General features: G+C 42.5%; 1 protein-coding gene across 4 annotated transcripts in view; it reads left to right on the forward strand.

The window, feature by feature from the left end:
- Positions 1 to 20,098: 20,098 nt before the first annotated feature.
- Positions 20,099 to 25,736, forward strand: part of ITPRID2 (ITPR interacting domain containing 2) — a 52,350-nt gene continuing 46,712 nt past the window's right edge. Inside the window, exons 1-3 of one of the 4 annotated variants that reach the window (XM_075933749.1) lie at positions 20,099 to 20,234; positions 20,871 to 21,116; positions 21,506 to 21,551. In XM_075933749.1, coding sequence (XP_075789864.1) covers positions 20,930 to 21,116; positions 21,506 to 21,551 — 233 coding nt within the window. In that variant the 5' untranslated portion in view covers positions 20,099 to 20,234; positions 20,871 to 20,929. Of the gene's footprint in view, positions 20,235 to 20,583; positions 20,768 to 20,867; positions 21,117 to 21,505; positions 21,552 to 25,736 lie in introns of those variants that run through there. The other 3 variants (XM_075933751.1, XM_075933752.1, XM_075933750.1) reach the window with 3 other exon arrangements.

Genomic DNA, 25,736 nt, shown 5'->3' on the forward strand with positions numbered 1-25,736 from the left:
TGAGAAGAATGAGAAGTTGAAGGAAAAGTGTTCTTCCTTCAACTTCCTACTGTGTAGACAGCGCCAAAAGCCAAATTAAGCTACTCAATTGACATAGCTGATGTGGCAAAGCTTAATTCGACTGTAGACCTGCTGTGTAAACACACCCTTAGTTTGTACACACAATAGAGATAGACAGTGTAGCACAAAAGTTGCTAAGACTCTGTTCCATCTCCTTTACTCTGAAGTTGTAGTTTCACGCTTTGGGCTTTTAAAATATCATTCTCCTAAATATCTGTCCCACTTCCTTAATGACATTAAATGAACTAAGAAAGAATACCATTCACTGAACAGTGTTGAGAGGTGATATTGAAGAGAAACTAATAATTATTCTCCTCCTCCTCCACCACATTTTGCATATCTGGTAGAGACCACTGTGACTTAGAAACTGAGCTCATATTTGGTGGAAATTAAACTAAGCTAATGGAGTAGAATTCTCCTTGGAAGAAAAATTTTCAGATCTGAAATAGAAGTATTGGGTCTTGGGCCCTATCTGTACATTTCCATGGCTTTTATGTTAAAACACATAGGAAGCATAAAAAAAAAATCTGACTCAAAATGGGGAGAATAAGCCCCAAACCACTTGCTGGTAAGGAGATATGTTGCTTAAAACACAAAATGAGTCCTGTACAGAGGTACCTAGAAGGTGTGTCTTGTGGAATGTGGAAGGAGTCAGGCATAGTGAAATCACTGTGTATAGTATCCTGGAAATCTCATTACACTGATAAGCTATTATCAGCAGGTACCACCCATTGGAGTGGGTTGATGCAGACATTTCAGAGGATTCCTAAGAATCGAGGCTTGCCACCCACAAGCAGTGGGAAAGCGTGGGCTTTCTTTTCAATTCGCAGAAGCGAACTGTATAAAGCCGTTAATGCTTTTGCCCCTTTGTGCAACGGTGGTCAAACATTTAGGAAGGCAATATTTTTCTCAGCAAGGTATCTGCTTCTCTTGGCCTATCTTGGGAAACTTAAGATGAATGAATGAAAGCTGGAAAGTTAATGCATAATTGAAGTACATTCAGAAGTAAAGTAGCCTGAGCTCAAGATAATAATTTGGCTATACTAGACTCATGGCACAGACCACACCTGCATTATGGGATTCCACTGTGCAAGCCTATAACTGGTCTGCACTGGAAAGTTTGATAGTTTAACTGTATAACTCAGATCTATGAAAAATTTCACACCCTATGCTATGTAATTAAGATGATCTAAGCCTCAGTGTAGACACAGCTAGGTGGACAGCCGGCTTCTTTTGTCTACCTTGCTACTAATTCTCAGAAAACCCCTTTCCTCATTGTAGTGTCCACAGTACAGCAGCATTCCTAGTGTAGACATAACTACCTTTGGGTATGTCTACACTACAACGTTAATTCGAACTAACTTAGTTCGAATTAGTTAATTTGAACTAAGCTAATTCGAACTAACGCGTCTAGAACTAAAAACTAGTTCGAATTAGCGTTTTGCTAATTCGAACTAGCAAGTCCACATTGAGTGGACCCTGAACAGGGCTTAAGGATGGCCGGAAGCAGTGCCGGCAGGGCATTAGAGGAGGACTTAGAGCGTGGAGATGCTGTCTCAGGCTAGCCGACGGCTGCGCTTAAAGGGTCCCGACCCCCACCCCGGACACACAGTTCTAAGGGGTGCCCCACTTTCAAAGCAGTCCTGGCTTGGATTGCCCGGAGTACCCACACTGGGCACATCACACCACTTGGCCATCAGCCCGGCTGCACTTGCCGCAGGCTGCCATCTGAGGAGAGGGGGCAATCGGGGGGGGCTGCAGGAGAGCTTCCACACCCAGTAGCCCGCAGAGCCAGCCCAGTCCTCCCCATCGGGGGCTCGTACCCCATTCCTCCCTCACCTCCTTCCACTTACCCTTCCCTAGCCCCTTTTCTTGATGTACAAAATAAAGGACAATTGTGTTCAAAAATGGAATCTGTCTTTATTGAACAAAACTGGGGGAGACTGGGAAAAGGAGGTGGGAGAGGGGAAGAGAAAGGCTGGGAGAGGGGAGTGCAACTAACATGATCAGGGGTTGGGAACAGGTCCCATATGAAGAGAGGCTACAGAGACTGGGACTGTTCAGCTTAGAAAAGAGGAGATGGAGCGGGGACAGGATAGAGGTCTCTAAAAGCAGGGGTTGGGTGGAGAGGGTGCATTCAGAAAAGTTCTTCATTAGTTCCCATAAAGAAGGACTAGAGGACACCAAAGGAAAGGAATGGGTATCAGGCTTGAAACTAGTAAGAGAAAGTTGTTCTTCTTCCCAAAGCAAATAGTTAACCTGTGGAACTCCTTGCTGCAGGAGGCTGTGAAGGCTACAACTAGAACAGAGTTGAAAGGGAAGTGAGATCAAGTCATGGAGGTTGGGTCCATGGAGTAGTCTTAGCCAGGGGGTAGGAGTGGTGTCCCTGCCCAAGGTTTGTGGAAGGCTGGAGAGGGATGGCACGAGACAAATGGCTTGGTCACTGTCTTCGGTCCATCCCCTCCAGAGTCCCTAGGGTTGGCCGCTGTCGGAAGACAGGCTACTGGGCTAGATGGACCTTTGGTCTGACCCAGGACGGCCATTGTAAGCTCAGGGCTCAGGGTCGGGGGTCTGAGTGGACCCCCTTGATTTTCATGCACACCTGCTCCTGGGTGGCCAGGCTGGCAGCTCTCCTGCCCTAGCCGGCCACTTTCCTGTGCCTAGTGCGGAGATCGTGGACGAGGTCCACGATGTCCGCACTAGCCCAGGAAGGTGCCCGCCTCTTGCGGTCCCGGGCAAGCTCCCGGGAGCCGCCAGCCTGGTCCCAGGAAGAGGGGGTGCGCTGGGGGACATCGGGTGGGTGGCTCTGTGCCGTGCCAGGTGCAGGGTCTGCTGGCTGGGTGCTGGCAGGCTTGCACCTGGCACGGGCACCGTAGCCAGCCCGTGCCCCTTTAAGGGGTCCAGGGCCGGGAGGGGGGCATAGAGTTTCCCTGGTGTTGGCCAGAGTGGCCACCAGGGAAACCTGGGGAGGGCTAGCCTCCCACTAGTTCGAATTAAGGGGCTACACACCCCTTAATTCGAACTAGTAAGTTCGAACTAGGCTTAATCCTCGTAAAATGAGGTTTTCCTAGTTCGAACTAAGCGCTCCGCTAGTTCGATTCAAATTCGAACTAGCGGAGCGCTAGTGTAGCGGCTATGAAAGTTAGTTCGAACTAATGTCCGTTAGTTCGAACTAACATTGTAGTGTGGACATACCCTTTGTGAGTTTAGCTACAGTGAGCTAAGGTCTCTTTATGTCTGAATAAGAACATTCACACTGATTTAATGCACTTTAACCAAATGCTTTAGTTATTTCATCTTAACTCCCAGTGTAAACAAGCCTTTTGTTCTCTGATATAGGTGTTCAGAACCACATCTTCTGCCAGGTACTACAAAGGGGTGTGCTTCTTTCTGTCCAAACTGGGTGATATAAACATGCACAATGTGTTTCTGCTGAGATCCCTTTTCAAGGATTGCATTATAGAGAAATGTTATAGGACTGGGTATAATTTCAAATGCTTGCAGCAAATGAATTAATATCTCCAACGTGCTATGAGTTCTCTGGCTCAAAAAGTCCAACAGAAGTCTAAAGTGGGATTAGTATTTAAAATAGTCCTGCACTCTGAAGAAGTGACAATAACTGCTGTGGGGTTATCTTTACAGTGTGGACCATCCCCACTAAAAGTGCATGAAGATGAAAATCACTGCATTCCCCACAAAAATATCATCATGTTGTCCTTTCAGTGGCTGTACATGCTATCTTAATTATACAGGAGCCTACGTAAAGGTACCACTGGATTGGAGCCAGGTACAGCTAAAGCAAACAATATGACAACAAAAAGGGCACTTGCGTCATTTGACTTAGTTCTTCTATTACAAACAATAACTGGCAAACAAAAAAATTCTAACTTGTTGTGTGTACAATTATGCCAGGCCAACCGTTGTGCATATGAATATATTAAAACAAACTGCAGCATGTCCTGCCTCTTGGTTTTAGCACAATTTTACAGCATAATGTTGTGTTATATTGTCCTCGTTTGTTTTTGATGGGAAGTATAAGTAGCAGAGTGCATATAGGATAAGAGTTTAAAATACAGACATGATTTCAAAGTCTCTCTGCAGTTCTGCGCCTTGGTTTTAAGGGAGCCATGTAGCTTGGTAGAGAGAGAATGGGACTGAGGTGATTTCTGGATTCTATTATTGGCTTTGTCACTAGCCTACTGGGTGACCTAAGGCAAGTCCCATCCTTTCCCTGGGCCTCAGTTTCCCTGTGTGTAAGATGGTAATGAGACTAAGATTCTTTGTAAAAGATTTTGCGATCCATGGGTGAAAAGTGTAGTGTCACAGTTAGGTGGTGGTGGTGTTATTTTAAGTTAGCAATGCTTGTATATATTATACATTTCTTCTGATTTTGAAAATATATGCACATTGGTTTTAGGCAGCAGCTTGTCCTCTGCCATTCCTAAAAAGTTCATTCTTCATTGCTTGTCTCCACAAAAGAAAGGACTTCCCTTGTCAAGAGAGGAAGTTTCCTTTAATGTCATTTCTTCATGAGATTCTTCTCCACTGTTTTAAAAAATAGTATTATTGCCGTAATAGCAGTATTAATTTGTCTGGTGTGTGTGCATTCACACATGCATTGCTTATGTTTGATAATAAAAAGGTAACAAAGGCTAAGTAAAGCATTTTCATGTGGGTGATTAAGCAGGTGCTATGGATATGTGATGCTCAGGGCTGATCTTATCATAAGGCGAACTGAGGCAGCCGCCTCAGGTGCCAGACTGTGGGGTGGTGCCCCTAGGACCCAGAGTGTTGAAAATGTGTCTGCTGCTGGTCCAGCGAGGGGACATGGGGGCGTCGTTTGAGCTCCCCGCCTCAGGTGCCAAAATGTTGTGGGCCAGCCCTGGTGGTGCTGGAGGTACCATCCTATGGGTGAGACTTTAAAACAGACCACTTAAATAGGTTCATTTTCACAACTTTAAGAGCATAAACTGTCCAAATGTAACTTGAGCAATTACAGTCTTCTACTTAAGACAACAACGGCAATTACAACCTTTCTAGAGAACTAAGTTTAAACAGAGGGTCTGCTTAGAGCAGTGCTCTAGGCCTAGTCAATACTACCTCAGGCCATCCATCTAAGTTACGCAACTTTCAGCTATGTGAATAACATACATGGTTCTATTTACCGTGGTATTTTCACTATAGTAAGTCAACAGCTGACATTCTCCCATCAACTCCCGTTACTCTTTTCGTTCTGGTGGAGTGCCGGAGTTGGCAGGAAAATGCTTGGAGTCGTATTATCACATCTCTACCAGATATGATAAATGGACTCCCATTGCATCAATCACTGCCCGTCGATCTGGCAACTAGTGAAGACATGCCTAGAACAGTGAAGAAACTTGACTTTCTTTAAACACCATTCTCTACAAAGGTGCCACTGTGGTTTCAAACTGCACTGTAAATGGGACTTAAACTCCTCTGCAGCTGCAAAGAGATAAGGTATTCTTCACTATTTCTGACCTTGAATTGTAGTGTGGTATTAAACAGCTGCCATATTCAGTGGCAAAGGAAGTTATCCATGGGGATACTTTGTGTATGTTTCTGTTTGTAAAGAACTTTAGGTTCCATCACTGATACATTAAGACAGTCTTAAGGAAGGAATCTGGTTGTGACAGCATAGCTGTTAGCAAATATTTGTATATTTCACAAAATCACAGGGTTTGCTCCTTGTTTGCCAGTTTCTGTTCAGGACTGGATTTGCAAGAATGTTGTAGGTTGGGATTGAGGGACTTGGCACTGAAAGTATGAAATGTATCTGATCAGTAGGGACCCACTTAAACTGCGAGGGAGGTGAAGCAGCAGTGAGGCAGCAGTCACTATGGAACTGACCTGCACAATGTCCATGTTCGATAATGAAAAGGTAGCAAAGGCAATAAGAGCATTTTCATGTTGGTGATTAAGCCAGTGCTATGTATTCCTGAGGGGGTGGGAAAAACAAATGTAAGGTTAACAGCCACCACTAGCAAGCATATTTTTAAAGACAACTGTCTTTATACATACAATGGGCAAAATCACATTATTACATTATGCTACATGGGGTTGTTAATGCATTTCTTAACCTGATGCATTTTTCCTGTGTTGATAAGACCTTTATGGCCTTTGTGTAGAAAATACACAATTTACCTAATGGGCAGAGCTGTGGGTATAATCGTCAGTCAGCTGTTAACTGCTTCTCATTTCCATAAAGGCAAGAGGGAACAGAGGACAGAATAAAAGCTTGTAGGGGAGCATGAGAAAATTTGAATTTACTGCTTTATTTGTATTCCATATGGAAACAAGGCATCAACTGGGATATATCTAGATTTGGGGACTATAAATGTTCTCCTACAAATGGTAGATTTTTCCAGGGGTACCTCACATGGAAACCATTCTTGTATAAACCCAACTGGATAGATTAGTTTGATTTCCCTTTCTCAATGACACATCTTTTATACAACATGAAATTTGAACGTTCATCCAGCTTAATTTTTTGAAAGTCCAGTTTTGCGGGGAGAATTCTTAAAGCATTTATTTTCTAGAGAGGCACTTTTGAGAGTGTGGGAGATGATGAGAAGGGTCAGCCAATGAATGTGTTACCTTTGTAAGAAGTATCTGAATGAATTCTTCCTTGTGTATATGTAAATACAGTTTGCTCTTGCTCTGCTTTTGCTCTTGCTTTGAGTTTGTCCAGACACTTCGCCAAAGGATCAATGCCCACAAAACAGATATTAGACAGGATCACAAAAAAAAAATCAGTTTCTTGCCATTTCAACCAGAAAGGACATTGTCTCAATGACTTGATTACCTGCATCCTACTTCAAAAGCCTTTTAAGACTACACTTGAAAAAGAATCCTCTGAACTGTCATTCATGCTTAAATTTGACACTGTACACCTGTTTGAATAAAGACGCTAATTATCTTACCCATTACAAAGATAGCTTCCCCAATTATCACCTCTAATATCATTAGCTCACAGACATTTACCTCCCCCCACCATCCCCCTTCTGTTCTGAAATTTGATTTGTCCTTTTCATATGTGTTCATTTTTTTTAATTGTATCCTTTGGTATATATGGTTGTGACAATTTTCTTCCACTTTTTGATCTGAGGAAGTGGGTCTGGCCCATGAAAGCTCATCACCTAATAAACCATCTTGTTAGTCTTTAAAGTGCTACATAGTCCTGTTTTTTGTTTCAGCCACAGCAGAAAGGACTTTGACTTGAATGCAAGTAAGAGGGGTGAGGATCAGTGTTCCCTGTAAGCTGTGTGCTTGTGAGGCTGCTTGGGAGAAATTCAAATGCTGCTGATTAGGTTGGTTTATGTTTCCACTGGTGATGCACATTTGCACCTGTCTCAGTGCACATAAAAATTTATTCTGTACATGGATGGAAAAAATCCACATATGGATGGAAAAAATTAGAGGGAATGTTGGTGGGGACAGCTATCCCAGCTAGAAGGTGTAGACCCACCCCCACGAGTCCTCTCTGGACCGGATTAACCTATCCCCTCCACTGTTCAAAGCAACAGCTAAATAGGCATCTATATGGTATGTTAAATGCTCAATCAGAGATTAAATAGGTTGTGGTAGGATTGTGTTTCTGCCCTACCTGCTCAGAACTAAAATTCATTGAGAGCTGAAATCACTTGAGATGGAGCCATGCTTCTGCCCAGCCTGAAAAGACCTAAACATTACTAAGAAACTGATGTGCAGAGGTCACATCAGAGGCAGATGGGAACAGTCAGCTGGTGAATGCGTGGCTGGTGAGTTGGAGAGGTCCAATGAGTGACGGGTGGAGAGTGGTTAGTAGGTGGCTGGCAGGGGTAGCCAGTGTGATGGCTGGCAGAGAGGGGTGCTGAGCAAGCAGCAAAGTGAGTAAGGCACCACATAAGCCTCTTCACAGAGTGGGAGGTGAATTCTACAGGTGCACCTCTGAACTTTGAGTCTGCACTGACCAAGGACAGTAATTGTTAGTGGGGTGCAGAGAAGGGTCAGCCATATGAGAAGGACTTTTGGGTTGTTGGACTTAAGAACCTGAGGGGATTTTTTTCTAAACCAAATCTAAATATACAGCATGTTTACATGAGAAAATAGTTCCTTTGTCTCTAATAAATCAGCCTTTTTCTGTCCTGCCATGGCTACAACCTGTAATTTCTCACTTATGATATTGCTGTAAGTCGGCCTAAGTTACGTCAACTTTAGCTATGTAACTTACATAAAAGAAGTAGCATGATTTAAGTCAACTTACAATGTTAGTGTAGAACAGCCCTTGGTCTCCATTTGCATTCAGTTTTTGACATCTTTTTTGCCAATATCTAAGAGCCCAGTACTATATATACCATGCACTGAACCACTGAACTTCAAAAAAAATAAAAAAATAATGAGATTCCAGTGCACAGAGGTCTTGCCAGATAGGGCCCTGAGACTACAACAAGATTCCTATTTAGTACAAAGATCTGTAAATCAAGATTCTTGGTCAGTGCTGGATCCAACTAGATTGTAACCTCTCCATTAGAGAAATAGACTGCATGATGAACTATCAGTTCTACATTTGTAAACATTTTAAACTATGATATGTACCTGTTAGACCAGAATGTCTGTGTTGGAGCTACCAGTCTGACCAGTAAGTACCTATTATTAAAAAATACGTTTGAAAGGCACAGTGACTCATAAAGGTGTGCATATGCGGGCTATTGTGTAAATAAAAACTTCTTTAGCAAGTACTAATCAGTGCAGAAGAGAGAGCTTTTATTTCTTTGTAGTTAAAAAAACTCAGTGATGCAAGTATTTATATGGTTGAATTTTAAAACAGTTACCATGTGTCTAATAGGAGAGGGTTAAAATGATTTTATTCTCTTTAATTGAGAATGCAACATAAATGGTGATACAATTTTCTTCCATCCCCCGTTTCTCACATTTTGCACATTCCATCTGCCTGCTGGCAAAATATTGGACAGAAAAATGCGAGAGACTGAGATGGCAAATCTAAGTCTTCCCACCCATAACAAAGTCTTCCCGTTAGCTTTTCATCACGCAACATTGAGCCATATATGGGTGTATCTACACTGCACCGTTATTTCGAGATAACTAGAGTTATTTTGAAATAACAATGTGAGTGTCTACACAGCCATTCTGTTATTTCAAAATAATTTTGAAATAATGGATGGCTTATTCCAAAATCTGTAAACTTCATTTTACGAGGAATAACACCTATTCCCAAATAGCTATTTTGAAATAAGGCGAGTGTAGATGCTCTACTGCTGCTATTTCAAAATAGAATGGCCCTGGTGAGGGGCTAAGTTATTCTTCCCCAGTGCCTCCTGGGGCTCCAAATCGAGATAGCAAGTCCACATTAGCAGGGCTCGACAAATAATGCAATCTACAACCCGGAAGAGCCGGGTTCCGGCGATCTGCGCATGCGCAGATCGCAGGACAGCATGGCTGGGGAGTGGGGCTTGCCGTGGTTCGGCGAGCCCTGTACATTAGGGAAGCCTTTCTGGGATTAATTTTGAGGCTTCCCTGCAGTGTAGACGTGCTATTTCAAAATAAGCGATTTTGGAATAACTATTCCGGAATAGCTTATTTCAAAATAACAGTATAGTGTAGACGTACCCTTACTGTGCCAGGGGCTCATTCTTAATATGCAAAATTTTTCAGCTTAACTTTGATCCACTGTAGCTCAAATGTCAGCACTTTATTATTTTTTAAAATTGTAGAATAGATATGACTTGCATAAGACTGTTGCATACATCTTGGCTGTTGAACATATATTATATGATACATGTCTCTCTTGTTTACTTGGAGAGTTACATTCAGCGTGGTGATTCCACTTCCCCCAACTCGAGATTTTACATATGATCATCTGATACCTCTGTTGATACCATTAAATCAACTCTGTCCTCACATCTGGAATTTCCTATAGTTCCCCTGAAGTAAAAGCATTTATTTTAATTTTAGAGATGAGTTGGAGTTGACATAGAATGGAAAGGTAAATATAACTGATACACCTTCTTATAGCCAACATTGAGCCTGTGCAGCAAGGCAGATTCAGATGATGACCAAGGGACTGATTTGAGGAGGTGATGAAGGCTTACAAATCAGGTTGACTTCACTTGGGACTGTAAGTGGTCAGCAAGTCTCAGGAATGTTTTTAAAGATCTGCCCATGGCAGGATATCCAGCAAACAGGTTTTTAAAAAGAAATCTCAGGAAATACAGGGTTGTATCCTGGTTAGAACATAGCCCTGGATTTCCTGATTCTGTTCCTGCCTCCGCCACTGAGACAACTCAGCCACAGTGAAATATATAAACCGAAGCTACTGATATCTGCCTCACAGGCTTATTGTTAAAAAGTCTCAGAGGGATAGCCGTATTAGTCTGTAACTTTAAAACAGTGAGTAGTCCTGTGACACCTTAGAGACTAACAAACAAAAATATATAGAATCATGAACTTTCGTTGAGTCTTAATTGAAGTCTGTCATTTTTGCCATTGATTTCACGAGTTGCAGAAGCGGGACTCATCATATTGCTCTGAAATGCTCCTGTGAAAGGTGCAATAAAATGACAATGTCTTCCTAGAGCAAATAATTATTTTGATTTCTCTTTATCTTCCGTACATAGTTTCAAGAAGGTTCTTTATTCCTCATTTGGAGCAATAACAGAAATTAATGAATCGGAACAGTAATAGTCTTTATTTGTAAAAGGATTAGTTAATCCTTAAAACCTAAAAATTTTGTAATTAAGCCTACAAATCAAAGTGCTTTACAATCCTACATCTTTATTAAAAATCAATTACGTATAGTAGGTTTAAAAACAAGGGGTTTTGCAGTACACCTACCAAGCAAATGACTTGCCTTTCTTTAGTAGCTCTTCCTCTGTAACATATGGATTATAGAACTCATAAGAATACTCTGGTTGCACTTACAAGGTATTGTATTAGCCAGGAAGCCTCATAAGTACAGGTATTCCGATAACCATTGCACTTAGAAGTCATATTTGAGATTGGGAGCTGAGACAAAAACAGAACTTTAGGCTAAGAAGAAAGACAGTCAAGTGAAGCTAGAAACATGACAAATAAGAAAAAAGAAAAGTTTAAGAAAAACAATTTTCAGAAAATGAAGAAAAGTAAAAGGGATAATTTGGGATCTGACTTAATATTGAAATAAATCAAATTGGCTCATTTTCCTTCTGCCTGCAGATTCTTTCTTATCCAGTTTTCTTAGCAGAAATTATAGCTATCCATTGTCACAATCTGCTTACATGAGTATATTTGCATTTACGGAGACTGAAAGCATCTCTTACTCTCTCTTTCTTTATGGTATTTGTTTTATTACATTTCTGTGTGCTGGTCTTAGTTTTTTCTGTCTGATCTGGTGGTGCAGCTGTAATCCACTTGAATACAGATATCCGGTTCTTCCTTTAGAAACTTCCTTTTCAAACGGGCAATACTATATTTCTTGCAAACGCCCTGGCGGAAGTGGGTTTTTTCCTCCCTCCTCCAGCCAGAGGTACTAGAAATATAAATCATTAAAACAGAGAACATTTGGATGAGAAAATATCCTTACTGTTCTGCTGAAATGCATTTTGCACGAATGTTAATGCATTGTTTTCTTAGCTTATAAAAGAGATAACTCCTGTTATTAATTCACTGAAACCATTTGCAGAAAAAGCCATAGAGACTGTCCCCCTAACACTTTAATTTATTAGAGCAAAATTGGCAGATTATTTCCCATCCATTCTACTCCATATATCTGAGAGAGAACATCTGTCTTATAATACTGAGAGATCTAGCTCAGGCATGCTGCTCTCCTGTGGGTAGAGGAAGAGGTAGGTAATAGGTTTACTCTGAATGTGATTATCCTTTTGCTTTCAGTTTTTATCTTAAAAATTAACTTCAATAGCTAGAAGAAATTAACATATATGTTTGTATTATAATGTCTAAAGATGTGGTTGGTATTTCATATCATGGAAAGAAAGATGCAGTGTGTGTTTCAACCATACAATTATCCGGTTACTCAGTGTAGGCTGTTGCTGATTATGACGACTCAGTGAAGCTGGTTTCTTAAAAACTAATATTCCCCCCAAAATATAAGACAATATAAAATGGTGGATACCCTTGACTTGCTAATTGTGGATATTCTGAAAGGAGTGAACTTTCACGAGGGCTTTAGAAGCTCAGTGGTGGGCTGGTAGTCCAAAGTGCGTGAGGGTTTCTCCAAGCATAGGGAGAAATATGGAGATGCTTGTGGGAGACAGATGCCAAGCTCTCATATGTCTTGGTCAGACTGGAGAAATCAGGGCAATTTGACAAGTGATAGGGCTGAAGAAATTGGGAGGATCCATTACGTATGAGTATGAGAATCAGAGCAAGATGTCCTAAATTTTGGCTTGACAGAGAAAAGGAGGCAAAAGGAATGATTAAAGAAGGGGTCATGTGACAGAAGTTGTCTGAGTGACAGGTTAGAGTGGTTATTTTAGTACAGGTTGTACCTTCCTTAACTGGGACTCCTTGGTCCACCAATATCTGTGGTCCAGCATGGATCACTGATGTGCCTGGACCATATAGCCCAGTAACAGGGAGGTCTGGCAGAGGGGCAGGAGTGTGTTAGGAGGCACTGGCAACCCAGTGTCTCTGGGGAGGGTGTGTGTGTGGGGGGGGGGGGGGGAACAGGGAACACAGCAGGGAGTTCTGGCTGCAGCAGTGGCCATGGAGCTCCAGCCCTAGCAACAGCCAGGTAGCTCCGTCCCTGACCCCTCACCCCAGCCCTAGCTGCATAGCTCCAGCCCCAGCCACAGAGCCAGGAGGCTGTGGAGCTCCAGCTGTGGTGCTCTGCCCCAGCAGCAGAAGGGCTGGCAGAGTCCAGAGAGCCCTGGGGGACAGGGACAGCAGCAGGGGCAGCCTGGAGCTCTAATCTGGGAGCAGCACAGGCCAGGCAGGGAGGGACCGTTCAGTCAGGTCCCGAAGGTGTTGGACCAGCAAGGTCCAACCTGTAGCCATACTTGCATGGACTGGAGTATGGCATTGTGAGTAACTGGGATGCCAAAAAGAGACACATCTCTTGACACATAAGCCCAGAAAGAGTGGAAGATACAGAAACTTCAAGAAATAAATCAACAACATTAAGGGTCGAGGGTCTGAGCCATCAGTTATAAGCTGAGGGGATTATTGTTACAAGGGTAAGGAGAAGGTCTTTGTTGGGTCATTGGTGAGGAGTTAAAACTGATTTATTTTAGCCCCAAAGCACAAACCTCTGTTACTGGAATTCAAGCACAAAATAGTGAACAGCCATCCTATGCGGATTAGCCCCAGAGGAAGATAAAGATATACCTTGCGAGTACGTTGCATAAGGTAATCTAAACTTGTTTATTTTAGCCAATGTATTAATACGGCCTGAGCACAGTTTATTTTAAAAGTTCTACCCCTCCCCCCCTTTTTTTTTAGAAACATGCATTTTAAGCTGAAGACTACTTCAAAATATAAAAGTACAAAATAGGCACAGTATTGCCAATGCTGAGAATTCAAACCTCATGAGTCAAACTCCGAAATCACAACATTGGCTTAAAATCATTATTTTAAATAATAATACGTGTTGGGAGCCTCTAATTTGCATTTTGGTTTTAGAATCTTCAGGGTTCACTGGGGGAAACATTTTCAAACTTGTCTTCATGACAAGCATGAGGGATGGAAAGTTACTTTTTAAACGGATAGCTGAAATTCTTGTTTTTGAAGCTCAGACTTTAAGACATCCCCCCAACTCATGAGATTCATTAGCGTCGGCAACACTATAATCAGGTGATGATCCCATTATCTCACAGTAGTTCTGTCAATGTCAGTCTGCACTCTTCGGCCATCACCAGTAGACCCAGGATGTGTGTTGGGGAAAATCAGGAAATCTAATTGCCTGACCTTATGGTAGGTCATTTAAATGGAAATATAGTTTAAAAACAGAAGCAGTGGGTTCTCTTTCTCTTATTTTTTAAAACTACGTAGAACTGACTGTTCTGGTGTCTTGCCAGGGCTGTCATTTCCATTTACAGTTGAACAGGGGCCCAGTGGAATTTTTTATTATATCTTGGCCCAGGAAGTAATTTCTTAATTTAACAAAATGCATTTGCTAAAATGGAACTATGGAGACTATAAAGATATACATGACACAGGGTTGTGTGTTTCTTCATGCATTCTCTCTACTGTTAAAGAAAGCCATGCCAAAGCAAACAACTGAACAATATGTATCATAGTTTTGTTGCTATGTAAGAACTATTTTTCTTTTGGTTGGTGTGTGGTGTGATCTGCTTATATGAAGCATTTGTATAGTCCTGGTTCTTTTCTGTTTGGAAGAATGTGGAATCCTATTGTAATCATGAAATGTTGGTCTGAAAGTGTTTGTCCAAAAAGCGGATCTGCCATAGTTACGTAAGAATGCAGCATGAACGTTATTCCTCTTTTGACAGCTATGAATTCCTATTGTGATTTCTAACTCAGGCAGGAAGCTCTTTTTCTTAGTCTATCAGAGTAGTCACGCTTTTCCTGGGGCAAAATGTTTTAAATTAGTTTCATTTTTCTATCATAAAGGCACTTTACAGAGAACTATACAAAAATGGCCAGAGTATGCCCTTTTAAACTAATGCTGCCCTCGTTCCCATCCCCGTGTTCTTTTATGGAAGACAATGAGAATTATGAAGGTGTAACCACAAGGAAAATTTGGCCCTACTGCTTCATAGTTTTTCATCCACATCTTTTCTTTTATTCCAGTGAGTGAAAATAACTGCACAGTAATAGTATGTTTTTATTACACTGTTAATTGGCAGTGGACATCCATGACCAGTATAGTGTAATTACAAGGGCGAGAAGAAGAACTTCCACATGGCACTCCTCATGGAGGTCCCGCCCAACCATATTGTCTCATATGGAGTGGGGAAAACCCCATTATCGAAAATATAGGGCCTCCCCTTCAGATCAGGGGAGAGCTCTCCACTTCTACAGCAGTTCTGGTTCCTACTAGTCTTATCTCTTCTATTGAGGCTTCACAGAGGACCACCACAGGGAAGACTCATCAGGAAAAAAAAGATTCAGATTGTTATCTTGTCTGGAGATTCTTCATGGAGTCGAAGTGGGCCTATGTACACCTGCTCAGTCTCTAAACCCTGAGACTAGGAACTAGTGGGGGCAGTAATGTGTGTGTGGTGCTTGGGAAAATAGCTGATTTCTTTTTGTACATGGAGTGAGACCCTCCATTTGCAGATCTAGTGGTGGGGGGAAGGAGGGAGCCAGGTGAGCCATGAGAAATGTTATTTCTGTCACAGCATAGGAATACTTAGGAAAATATTAGCCTCGGTATATCAGGAAATATTTCCCAGCCATAAGGTCCAACTTTGGAATAATCTCCTACGGGAAGTTGTGGAAGCTGTATTGCTTTGGGTCACTTTGAAGTATGTGCAACAGTTTTGTTCTTGCCCTGTTTTGTTCAGAGTACTCTGTATGAAATGCTCCTAATGAAATTCTGTTCTGTCTGTTTTATTAACTGAGCCCATGTCCATGGTATCTAGGTGCCTATGATTTAATAGGTATTCTCTTTCTCTGAGTTCTGATTACAAGACCAGTAAGATATGTGAGAACTTGTTTTAAAATTAATTCATCCTTTGTTTAACTATGTGCATCTTGGACTTCAATGGAGTTACTTTTGCCTACAAAGGGATATATTTGACCCTATAATGTAACTCAGTGGGATTACTCCCAGGAACAAATATACTTGTGTGAGTGTTTACAAGATCAGGGACTAAATTGGTAATGTTTTTCTTCTGAATCTATAATTAAAAAAAACACACCAGTGGTTCCTGATAGCACTATAATAATTCAAGATATTGGTATTTCTATTATAAATCTTGTTTTATAGGTTTATAATAGGCTGCTAAAATTTGCTGCCTGCTGAATATTGACTGTTAAATTATGCCTTGAATACTTAAAAACAATTTTGAAAAAAAGCATGTCTGATTTTTAAAAAATCCATATAACTGATGGGGGAACCTGTTAAAAAAGATGCTTTCTAACTTATAATTGAAAATCACTTGTTTATTTTCAATGAAAAATGTGGTTCAATCCAAAATATAGATAATTACTTAAAATGCAGACAAACAAGCCACCTAGCTATTTGCCTTTGGAAAATATCTACTGCATAAAGGAAGTGATCGTGCAATTGTTAAACAGTTGAAGTCAATGTATGCAAGACTGTGTCTATAAACTGGGCCCATAAATAGTGCTGGTTGCCATAAGATTTTTTACTCCATTGAGCTATTGTTTGAGCTACAGTTCAAATACTGTCTAAGTATGTGTTGACACAACAGACAAGTCATTATAAATAATCAAGACAGTAATCTCCTGGTTATGGACTAAGTGTGTATTGACATGATGGACTGTTAGAGTTTTCATGCTGTTGATCTGTTACAAACTCGGATGTATGCCAATGAAATTGTTATGTCATGGAAGCTATTGTCTTTCCAAGGAAAGTGTAACACATTACCACATTCCCCAGTGATTTCGTAACATTTAAGATGACATTGTAATGGCAAGGATTCATTTTTGAAACAAAGTGTATATCCAAATTACATTGATGTAATGTTATGCTTGTCCCTACTGACAAAATCAAGGAAAATCTGATTTAAGGGCCTGATCCTCCAAATACTACTGGGCTGTGTCTAGACTGGCAAGGTTTTCCGCAAAAGCTAATGCTTTTGCGGAAAAACTTGCCAGCTGTCTACACTGGCCGCTTGAATTTCCGCAAGAACACTGACGATCTCATGTAAGAAATCAGTGCGTCTTGCGGAAATACTATGCTGCTCCCGTTCGGGCAAAAGTCCTTTTGTGCAAAAGCTTTTGTGCAAAAGGGCCAGTGTAGACAGCAGAGATTTGTTTTGCGCAACTTTACTCAAGCATATAGTGTTACTGAAAATAGTGGGATGATTCTGGTGTAATGTTATGCACATGTGTGTTTGCAGAATCAGAGCCATAGCCTTTATCCAGTAACTTTTTTCTTTGTCTGCTTAGGTCACAGAACAATGAATGATGGCTATAGAATCTGAGCAAAACAGATGACTGAAGTAGTAAGATGTAGCTACAGTTATCTGTGTTTTGATTATTAAAAGAAAAGTTCTAAATGCATGTTTGGCTGTGCCGGGCTGCTTTTTTATGTCTTTATAATAAATTGTCTAGTCTCAAAACATAAATAGATCAAGTGATGAAATATTTTCTTAAAATTAGATTAAAACACTCCATTTTTTAAAATCACAATGCACTGAAAAATGAAGATTTACCCTTCTTCCCCTCCTCTCCAATGTCTTCTAGCATAAGGGGAAAGTAATCTTAGAAAGACATGCATACAGTGTAGATGCAATGGGGATTGAAACTTGTTTTATTCATGAAAAAATACATTTTATCCATAAAAAACACAGAAACTTCTAGAAATGTGTGTGGGCTCTAAAAATGAGAAACAAAAACATGTTCATTGTGCAATGGGTGTCTAACATCAGCCTGCAGCAGAAGCCTGCGGGGAGCTAGGAGGAGCCCAGTTGGGAGAGTGTACTGCAAGCCACACTGAGCACCTCCACCTGCAGTAGAATGCCCCAGACAGCTCATACCAGAGAAATGCACTGGGGCACACTGTCTTATTTTCACCTCTGTATTTAACATCATTATAAATGCTGGGTGTGCAAAATGAGTTTTTGGGTGGCGGCTGACAGCCCACATTCCTCATGTAATAACCTTGTGTGGCTCCCCTGAGAGGACCTGACTCCCAGTTTTGAGGACCCTGGTCTACAAGAAATAAAACCAAGGTTAATGTCAGGCCTGCCAAACTTGTAGTTACATAAGTCCCTGGCCTCAGGAGCTCATTGCGATCAATACCTAGAAGTCTAGCTCCTCTTTCTGAAGCTATCCAGGGGACAGCCCTGTTATTTAAAAAGTTTTTATCACTTCTCCTGGCTGCTGCTGCTGCTTTTATAGTCTGACCTTGTTTTAATAAGGGGTGGATTTTGGGACCTTTCTAAGTAGTTAAACTTCCAATTTACTGGTCCTGTGCCTTTTGTTAGACACACAGGAGCCAACCCTAAGCTGTGCACTGGGGAAGGAAATTCTCCACGTTCCCCAGTGAAACATGGATAACAGGAGCTAGCATAGCTCTAAAATATGACTCTTTAGAACAGTTAGGCTCTGATTCTACCATGAGTTCTGCAAAGGTGAATCACTATAAAACCCACTGAGGCTTTGCACAGGTGCATTAGTTTGCCCACAGGGATCCAGTTGCTGGATAATGATATGCCAGAATAGTCCACAGAAGTTTTACCATTAACTTCAGCGGAGCCAGGATTTTACCCCTAAAATCCTTAGGAACCAGCCCAGCCTTCACATTCTCTTTGGGCATTGGTTTGTTCCTGGACATTGAGCCTCCATTCTTCCTGGGTTACATTGTTTGTTGGATTTTCAGGAACACTGGATGATTAGTCTTCCTAGAAGCAAGCTTTAAAGATTAAAAAGACTTCAAGTAAATTTAAATAAGGTTTTAAAAGGCCCCCCTTGCTCTTGCCAGTATTCCTGTGCTAAGTCAGAAAGAGGATTATATTGAAGTTTAGGCTCTTAAAGTTCTGAGCTTGGTGGGGTCAGCATGACCACTATTGCTCCAGGGTTAAATTTACCCATGAAAAATCACAAAGCTTTTAACGTGAAACTCATTGCCCCATCTCTGTTGTGCTTTCCGATCTCCATCTACATTGTGCATTTAGATGGAAAGAATGTGACGAAGGAAACATTAGCGGTCTAATCACCTATCACCTCTCTAGGAAGAAAATGAGTGCTCTCTAGCCTCCATGCTGTTAAATATGAGAAGATGATAACAAAAGGACTAAGGGTCATCAAATGAAACGAATAGGTAGCAGGTGTAGAACAAACAAACAAAGTACTTCTTCACACAATGCACAGTCAACCTGTGGAACTCCTTGCGAAGACTATAAAAGGGTTAAAAAATAATTAGATACATTCATGGATAGGTCCATCAATGGCTATTAGCCAGGAGGGGTAGGAATGGTGAACCCTCTGTTTGTCAGAGAATGGAAATGAGTAACAGAGGAGGGATCTCTTGATTACCTGCTCTGTTCATTCACTTTAGGATATCTGGCATTGGCCACTGTCAGAGGACAGGATACTGAGCTAGATGGACCTTTGGTCTGACACAGTATGGCCATTCTTATGTTTTCATGGTGTCAATCCCCTTCATCTAAAATCAGCACCGTTTTCTCTGATTTCAGCAGACACAACTGTTAAAACTGATTTGAACTACTTTATAATTTAATATCATCAACATCGTTGGCTCTTTGGGACAGGGTTTTTTTGTTCTGGTTGTAGGTCTAGCACAATGGGACTGGAGCTGGGAGGTGCTGTCAAAACAGACATTAATTGTAATACCTTCAGAATGTCGAATGTTCTCATCTTTCTTTTCCTTTTCTTTTTCTTCCATCCCCACCCTTCCTTTCCCTTAATCCTTCCACTGCATGTTTATTTTCCACACTCATTTTTTCTGCCGGCTCTCCGTGGGTCGCTCCTCTCTCGCTAGCTCTAGGTGGATTTATTTCCTGGTCTGTCCCCTGTCTCCCTCTTTATTTGAACCCTTCATGATTTTTGGGGTGTGTGTGTGTGAGAGAGAGAGAGAGAGAGAGAAAGAGACGAGCGTAGGTAGATGAGGGCAGTGGGGCGAGGGTGGATGGGCTGTCACGAGTCTTTTAATGGGCGCAGCAAACTTCTGCTCCCCTGCAAAACCCCGTCGATTTTCCAGTCTCCCCATTTTCTGCTCCGTTGCCGACCGCAGCCGGAGCCTTTGACACTGAGAGGGGAGGGGGGTTTCTGCGTGTCCCAAGCAGCCCGCCAACAATCGCCCCCTCTTGTCTTTTACCTGCCCCGCGGAGTCCCACTAGCGGCCGGGCACTGGAGCAGGGCGTTACACCGGTCCCTGCAGCGCGCAGCCAGCTGTGCCTGGGCAGGCGGAGAGCGCGCGACTCCGCTTGGGTCCCATCACGTGGGCTGCAAACTTCTCCCGGCCGCGGTATGAGGAAGTCAGAGGGGCGCTGCTGCAATCCCCAGCCCAGGCGGGGTGAATCCTCCTCCCCCGGGCCCGCTATGTGAGTATGGCTCAGCCCCGCCGCAAGCGGCCCCTCCCCCCGCCCGCGCGTAGGGGGGCCGCGGGGCTCCGGGCTTGCTTTGGGGCCGGGCGCACCCCTCTGGAGGCCCACGGGACCAGGCTGGGGGCATGGGCCCGATCCTGCTGCCTGCTCCCTGGGGAAGCGAGGACCACCCCGATTGGTTAAATTCTCGGGTTGCCGTTCGACTGTCACGGCTCGGGCGGGCGCCTCCCGGGTTGTTTGTCACTTTGTACGGAGCCCGCTCCAGCTGCGCTCGCCGCAGGACGCCGCCTTTGAAGAGGGTGGGTGGGCGGAGGTGACCGTCGCCAGCTGGGGCGAGGCGTGGTAAGGGCGGGGGAGGGCGCGAGCTTTGGCGATCCCCACGCGGCCGGGGGCGGCCGACGCAGAATAGTTTTCAGGGCGGACCTGGCGGCTGCTCCAGTGTTGCAACGGGGAGCGAGGCGAGAGCCGCCTGCGCGCGCGGGGCCGGGGCGATGCTGCGCGCCGGGCTGGTGCCCTGGGGCGGATATTAGGTGAGTCCGGCGCTGCCGCCGGCGGGAGTCCGCCCCTCGCCTGGGAAACGCGCTGCCGCCTCCCTCCCCCGCGAGGCTGAGCCCGGCTCGCTCTGCCCAGCAGGCTGCGGGGCTGCTGCTGCGCTCGCCGCGTGAAGTGAAGCAGCCGGCGCTGCGGTCCCGATGGAGGAGCCGGCGGTGGCGGTGGCGGAGGAGTGGCAAGGGGCTAGCCAGAAGAGAAAGGCCTGGGCCAAGAGCAGAGACTCCTGGCAGGCGTCGGAGGCGGAGGAGCTCTCGGCAGAAGCAGCTGAGCGGGCCGGGCAAGAGGACGAGCTCGCCGGTGGGAAACTGCTCCTGGCTGCAGAAGCAGGTTTGTCCTGTCCTGTCCGCCTGCCTCCCCTGGCTGGGGGGGGAGGGGGAATCAGTGGCTGGAGTCACCGAGTCCTTGACCGTCCCTGATGGCAGCGTTAGGAGGTTGCAGCATATGGGTGGCAGAGTGTGTGTGTGTGTGTGTGTGTAAATGTAAAAGTATTCTTAATTCTCTCATGCTTGTCCTGCCTTGGTTCTAATTTCTTGTATTTATTAGCGTGTGTGTGTGTGTGTGGGGGGGGGGTATTGCACTTGTTAGCCCTCTTGTTGGTGGCACAGTCATACAAGCAGTGTTTGAAAGGCACCCTTTCTTCATGAGACTTGGGAATGCACAGAGCACCAATTACAGCTGCTTTTTTTCCCCCTCTCTCCCTTTCTTTCCTCCCAAAGGTAATATTCCAAATGAAAAGATCGCCATATGGCTCAAAGATTGCAGGTAAGTGCTGCTGCCCACCAAACATTCTAGCACTGCTCTAAATGGTCACCTGTATGAGTAGCCATGTCCACAACTATTCCTTACAGGAACCGAACTTCCAGCCTTTACTTATTTGGATGTGAATTGAAGGACTGGGCCTTCAAAGCATGTTGGAGTTGGGAAAAAATAGTTCTCATCATTACTTTTATCCCTCTCTCTATAAGATGCTTTCTCTTGTTAGGGAACAATTGAAGTTCTTCATTGAGAATAAAAAGGTTCCATTAGTATGTTGCTAGACTAGAAGTGTGGCTGTATGGCAAATGGTTGACTTTTCTTTTCCCACCCTGTTTCTCTCTGTTATGTGCCAATGGTAAAGCATTACAGAGTCACTTTCCTCTAATTCTGAGCAAAGGTTAAGGAAAACAGTATCTCCCCCCAGCTCCTCTTAAAACTTTCCCTAACTTCATGTTGTTTGGCTTCCTGTTACACATCTAAGGAAACAGGGCACATCCCCTTTCCTCCTCCCCTTTATTGCTAAGTGTTTAGCAACAGATTGTTGAGTCATCTGTTTTAGCATTCACCCACATCTTCTGCCATGAGGATCGTTTTTGTCTGTTTGAGACTTAGGGTATGTCTACACTTGCACCCTAGTTCGAACTAGGGATGCAAATGTAGGCATTCGAAATAGTCAATGAAGCGGGGATTTAAATATCCCGCACTTCATTAGCATGATCTCGCCGGCGCGTTACTCCGATCAACAGCTGTTTCGAAAGTGAAAGTGCGCGCCGGGACGCATTAGTTCGAACCAAACCCCTAGGTTCGAGCTAAGGTTACGCCTCAAAAAATGTCCAGAAACGTTTCCTGTCTTGGTTTCTTGTACAAGTTGATGATTTGCATGCTTAATAACTCAAGTCACAAACCTATATTATTATAATACAGTTTAATTCCATTATGTATTTGTAATGTCTGTTGATTAGATCAGAGCAATGGGAGATGGAACTTCTGGTTTTCATTCCCACGGTTGCTGCTGACTGACTTTGTGATCTTGAGCAAGCCATTTTAAGAGGTGTTTTCCTTATTTTCAAAGCACTAAAAAGTTGATTAAGAGGGATGTTGCAAGGTTTAATTAATGTGTGTAAAGCCCTCTGATCTTTTTATAAAAGATCCTATACAAGTGTAACTACAGTTGTCAGTGTTGCTGCTGACCAGTTCTATACTTTATACTAAAACCTTAAATTTGCCTCAGATATAGAGCTAGCAAATCCTATTTTGACAACTTTCTTTAGTTTCTATGTCTTAAAAAAAAATGTTTGCACATTCTGTAGTCTTAAATTCATTGACATTCCACCCTGGGGCTTAGTGGTACCCACAAACTATTTAAGCTTTGCTCTTATGATGGGCTTTTGCAAAGCTCAAGTGATGTGTGAATGTCAGTAATTCCCTGATATGTCAATTCAGTACATCCTGTATCCATTGAAGTTAATGGAAACACTCCTACTGACTTCAGTTGGACAGGATCCTAGGCAATTAGGGTCTGATTCTGTGTTCCCTCAGCTATCAGTAATGTCTGTAAGAGCTGGGAATTCTTAGCACCCTGGAGAAGTTTGCAGTTCCTCACAGGATTCTACTCTCAAGACTGTAGCTAGCACAGTTAAATTTGTGTGTAAAATGCATGTTTTTGTTTGTTAAAAGTGTTGAGCGAGAGAATAATTTTACTAGGCATCCATTATGCTCTCTCTGCATATGTGCATATGTAATCAAAGGGAATGGGCTGGGCTGGTTCTTGAACCTTGTAGTTTTCCTCTTTTTCTGTCCATGTTGCTGGTTAAAGACAATATCAGTTCTAAAATCTTGAACATATTTACATTGCATTGCTAAAAGGAACACCTAAAATGCAGATACTGTGTCCCGAGATTGTTACAAGAAATCCAGTTATAATCTAATACTGTTTCATAATTTGGAGTTCTCCAAATTTGGATAACAAAAATGACTGATTTTTATTTCTGTTTCTAGTCAATTGCATGTCCTGGCTCTCAGGAGCTAGCAAAATGCCCTGTTTGGTGTATAAAAACACCAAAAATATTTCCTCATAGGAATGAGTGAATGAATACATGTCTATCATTTCTAGGTTTATATGAGCTGTTAGAAAATGTACATTTAGGTTCAAATTTGGCCAGTCTTACTTTGAGTTTTTCAGTAGTATTAGTTCAAGTGAAGTAGCATCAACATTCTTGGTAATGGTCTGTTTTGTTTCAAAATACCATCCACAACGTTGTACTGTACTTGTGAGGAAAATGGACTTACTAGCTGGCCATTTGTGAAGTATGCACTAGCAGTTTGGGATTGTAATCATTCCACATTGAAATTTCTCATGTGTCTTAGTTCATGGTTATCCAGCACTCTCTCCATATCACTCCAATTTCCACTTATATATTATCGTATAGAGGTGACACTTCCCTAAAATAGAGCAGAAGTGGGAGTATTGTCATCCCTGTATGAGGGACTTTCTTCATTTATCTCAAATTTGCCAGTGTTCTGAAATCATTTAAAAGACATTAGTGCATTTACTAAGGCTACTTAAGGTAAACATTAGAAATTTAGATCTGCTGTGTGCTCATCTTACACTGAAACAGAAAGGAGGAAGTCCTCCATCTGAACTCCAGGATGGTTTTTATGTTTTGAACTTGAGTGTTTTGTTTGGCCAAAAATGTCTTCTATAATGATAACATAGTTCTTTTCCAACAGGATAGACTTTCTCATGTAGAGTATTTAGAAAAGAGTAGGTTTTGAACTGTGTCCAAGACAGTGTTGTGTATTGAGTTTCTGATGGCAGAATGGACACACAATTTAATTGAAGTCTAGTGGCCAAACTATGATTCTAACAGCCAAAGTTTTAACTGCTTCTAAAGCACAACACAATTTCTTTATTAATTGTTAAAGATTTCCTACAATAACCAATACTGACTCAAACAGAAATTTTCTACAACATGAGAGGGTGAAAAGCAGAATCCTCACTGAAGTCCACTATAGGCACAGCCATGTTGAATCTTATCTGTTGATCAGTGCATAGCTACCACAGTGATGGGCACTGTGGATGGAAAGAGGAATAAATATTTGAGGTGAGGTATTGAGAAGATCTCAGAAGTCAGTATGGCATGCCCCCTGCTCTTCCTAACTGCACCTAGAATGTCTGGGAAATGTCATACTGTGAGGGATCTAATTCACACTTCCTTGATCCCTGTGCAAATCAGGATTTTTACGCAGTTCTGCATTTGATTGTCCTTGGTTCCCCATTTGTCCTTGCCCTCATGCCACTTCACTGAGGGCTGTGAAAGCGAACAGCTTCTCTGGAGTTTGCCATATTATTATAGTATCCTTCCTAGATACTCAAAAAAAAGTTTGTTGTGCATGAGAAGATATGTAAAGATCTCTAAAACCTTCTGTTTAGCTGCATAATGCACTTGAAAGCAAACTTGAATCAGCTGACTTATGGGCCTTGCTACTGTAAAGATTTATTTAAAAACATATTCATGTTGCTTTGCTATTGCCCAAAGGACTTCTATTGTTCTTTTTACGCTCTTTGCTTTTTAAATGTACATTTTTTTTCAGTGGAATGGGTTATAAAGTTGTTGGGCGTGTGTAGGGAAGGGAAGCAAGCAGGGAAGCAGACAGATTGCTTGCCAAAGCTTCTTTTCTAGTAGCTGTTAGCAAGCTGCAGAGGTGACAAGCTTAGCTTTTGAGGGAGAATGCCAGTTTCACTGCTTGCTTTTTACCATTTTTTGCCAGCCAGTGCATGCACTACTGGCGTCAGCTAAGGAAGTTGCTGCCAGCAACTTTGTCTAGCTAAAAAGCAAGACATGCTGAAGTGGCTGCCAGGGGGAGAGAGGGAGAAGAATAGAAATGTAGCCATTAAAACTGGGATATAAACAATAGGCATGGTTGTTAATTCAGAACATAAGACTTACTGTAACTTGAATAGATTTAAAAAAAAAAACCCTTGCCCCTAAAAACCTTATTTGCTCCCATGAGAGACTCAAAATTCCAGGAGATTTGAGTTACTAAAAGCTTGTTTGATCACCTACCTGAGTGAATATTACTCAGAGTCACTATTTTAATTGGTATGTCAGTGTAACAAGTTATTTCTAAAGAGTAATTGTCAAAAGTTCGTGGATGATTCCATATCAAAGGGTAATGTGTAGCAATGGT

The sequence above is a fragment of the Pelodiscus sinensis genome, chromosome 7 (assembly GCF_049634645.1).
Source record: "Pelodiscus sinensis isolate JC-2024 chromosome 7, ASM4963464v1, whole genome shotgun sequence".
In the NCBI taxonomy this organism is placed as follows: Eukaryota; Metazoa; Chordata; order Testudines; family Trionychidae; genus Pelodiscus; species Pelodiscus sinensis.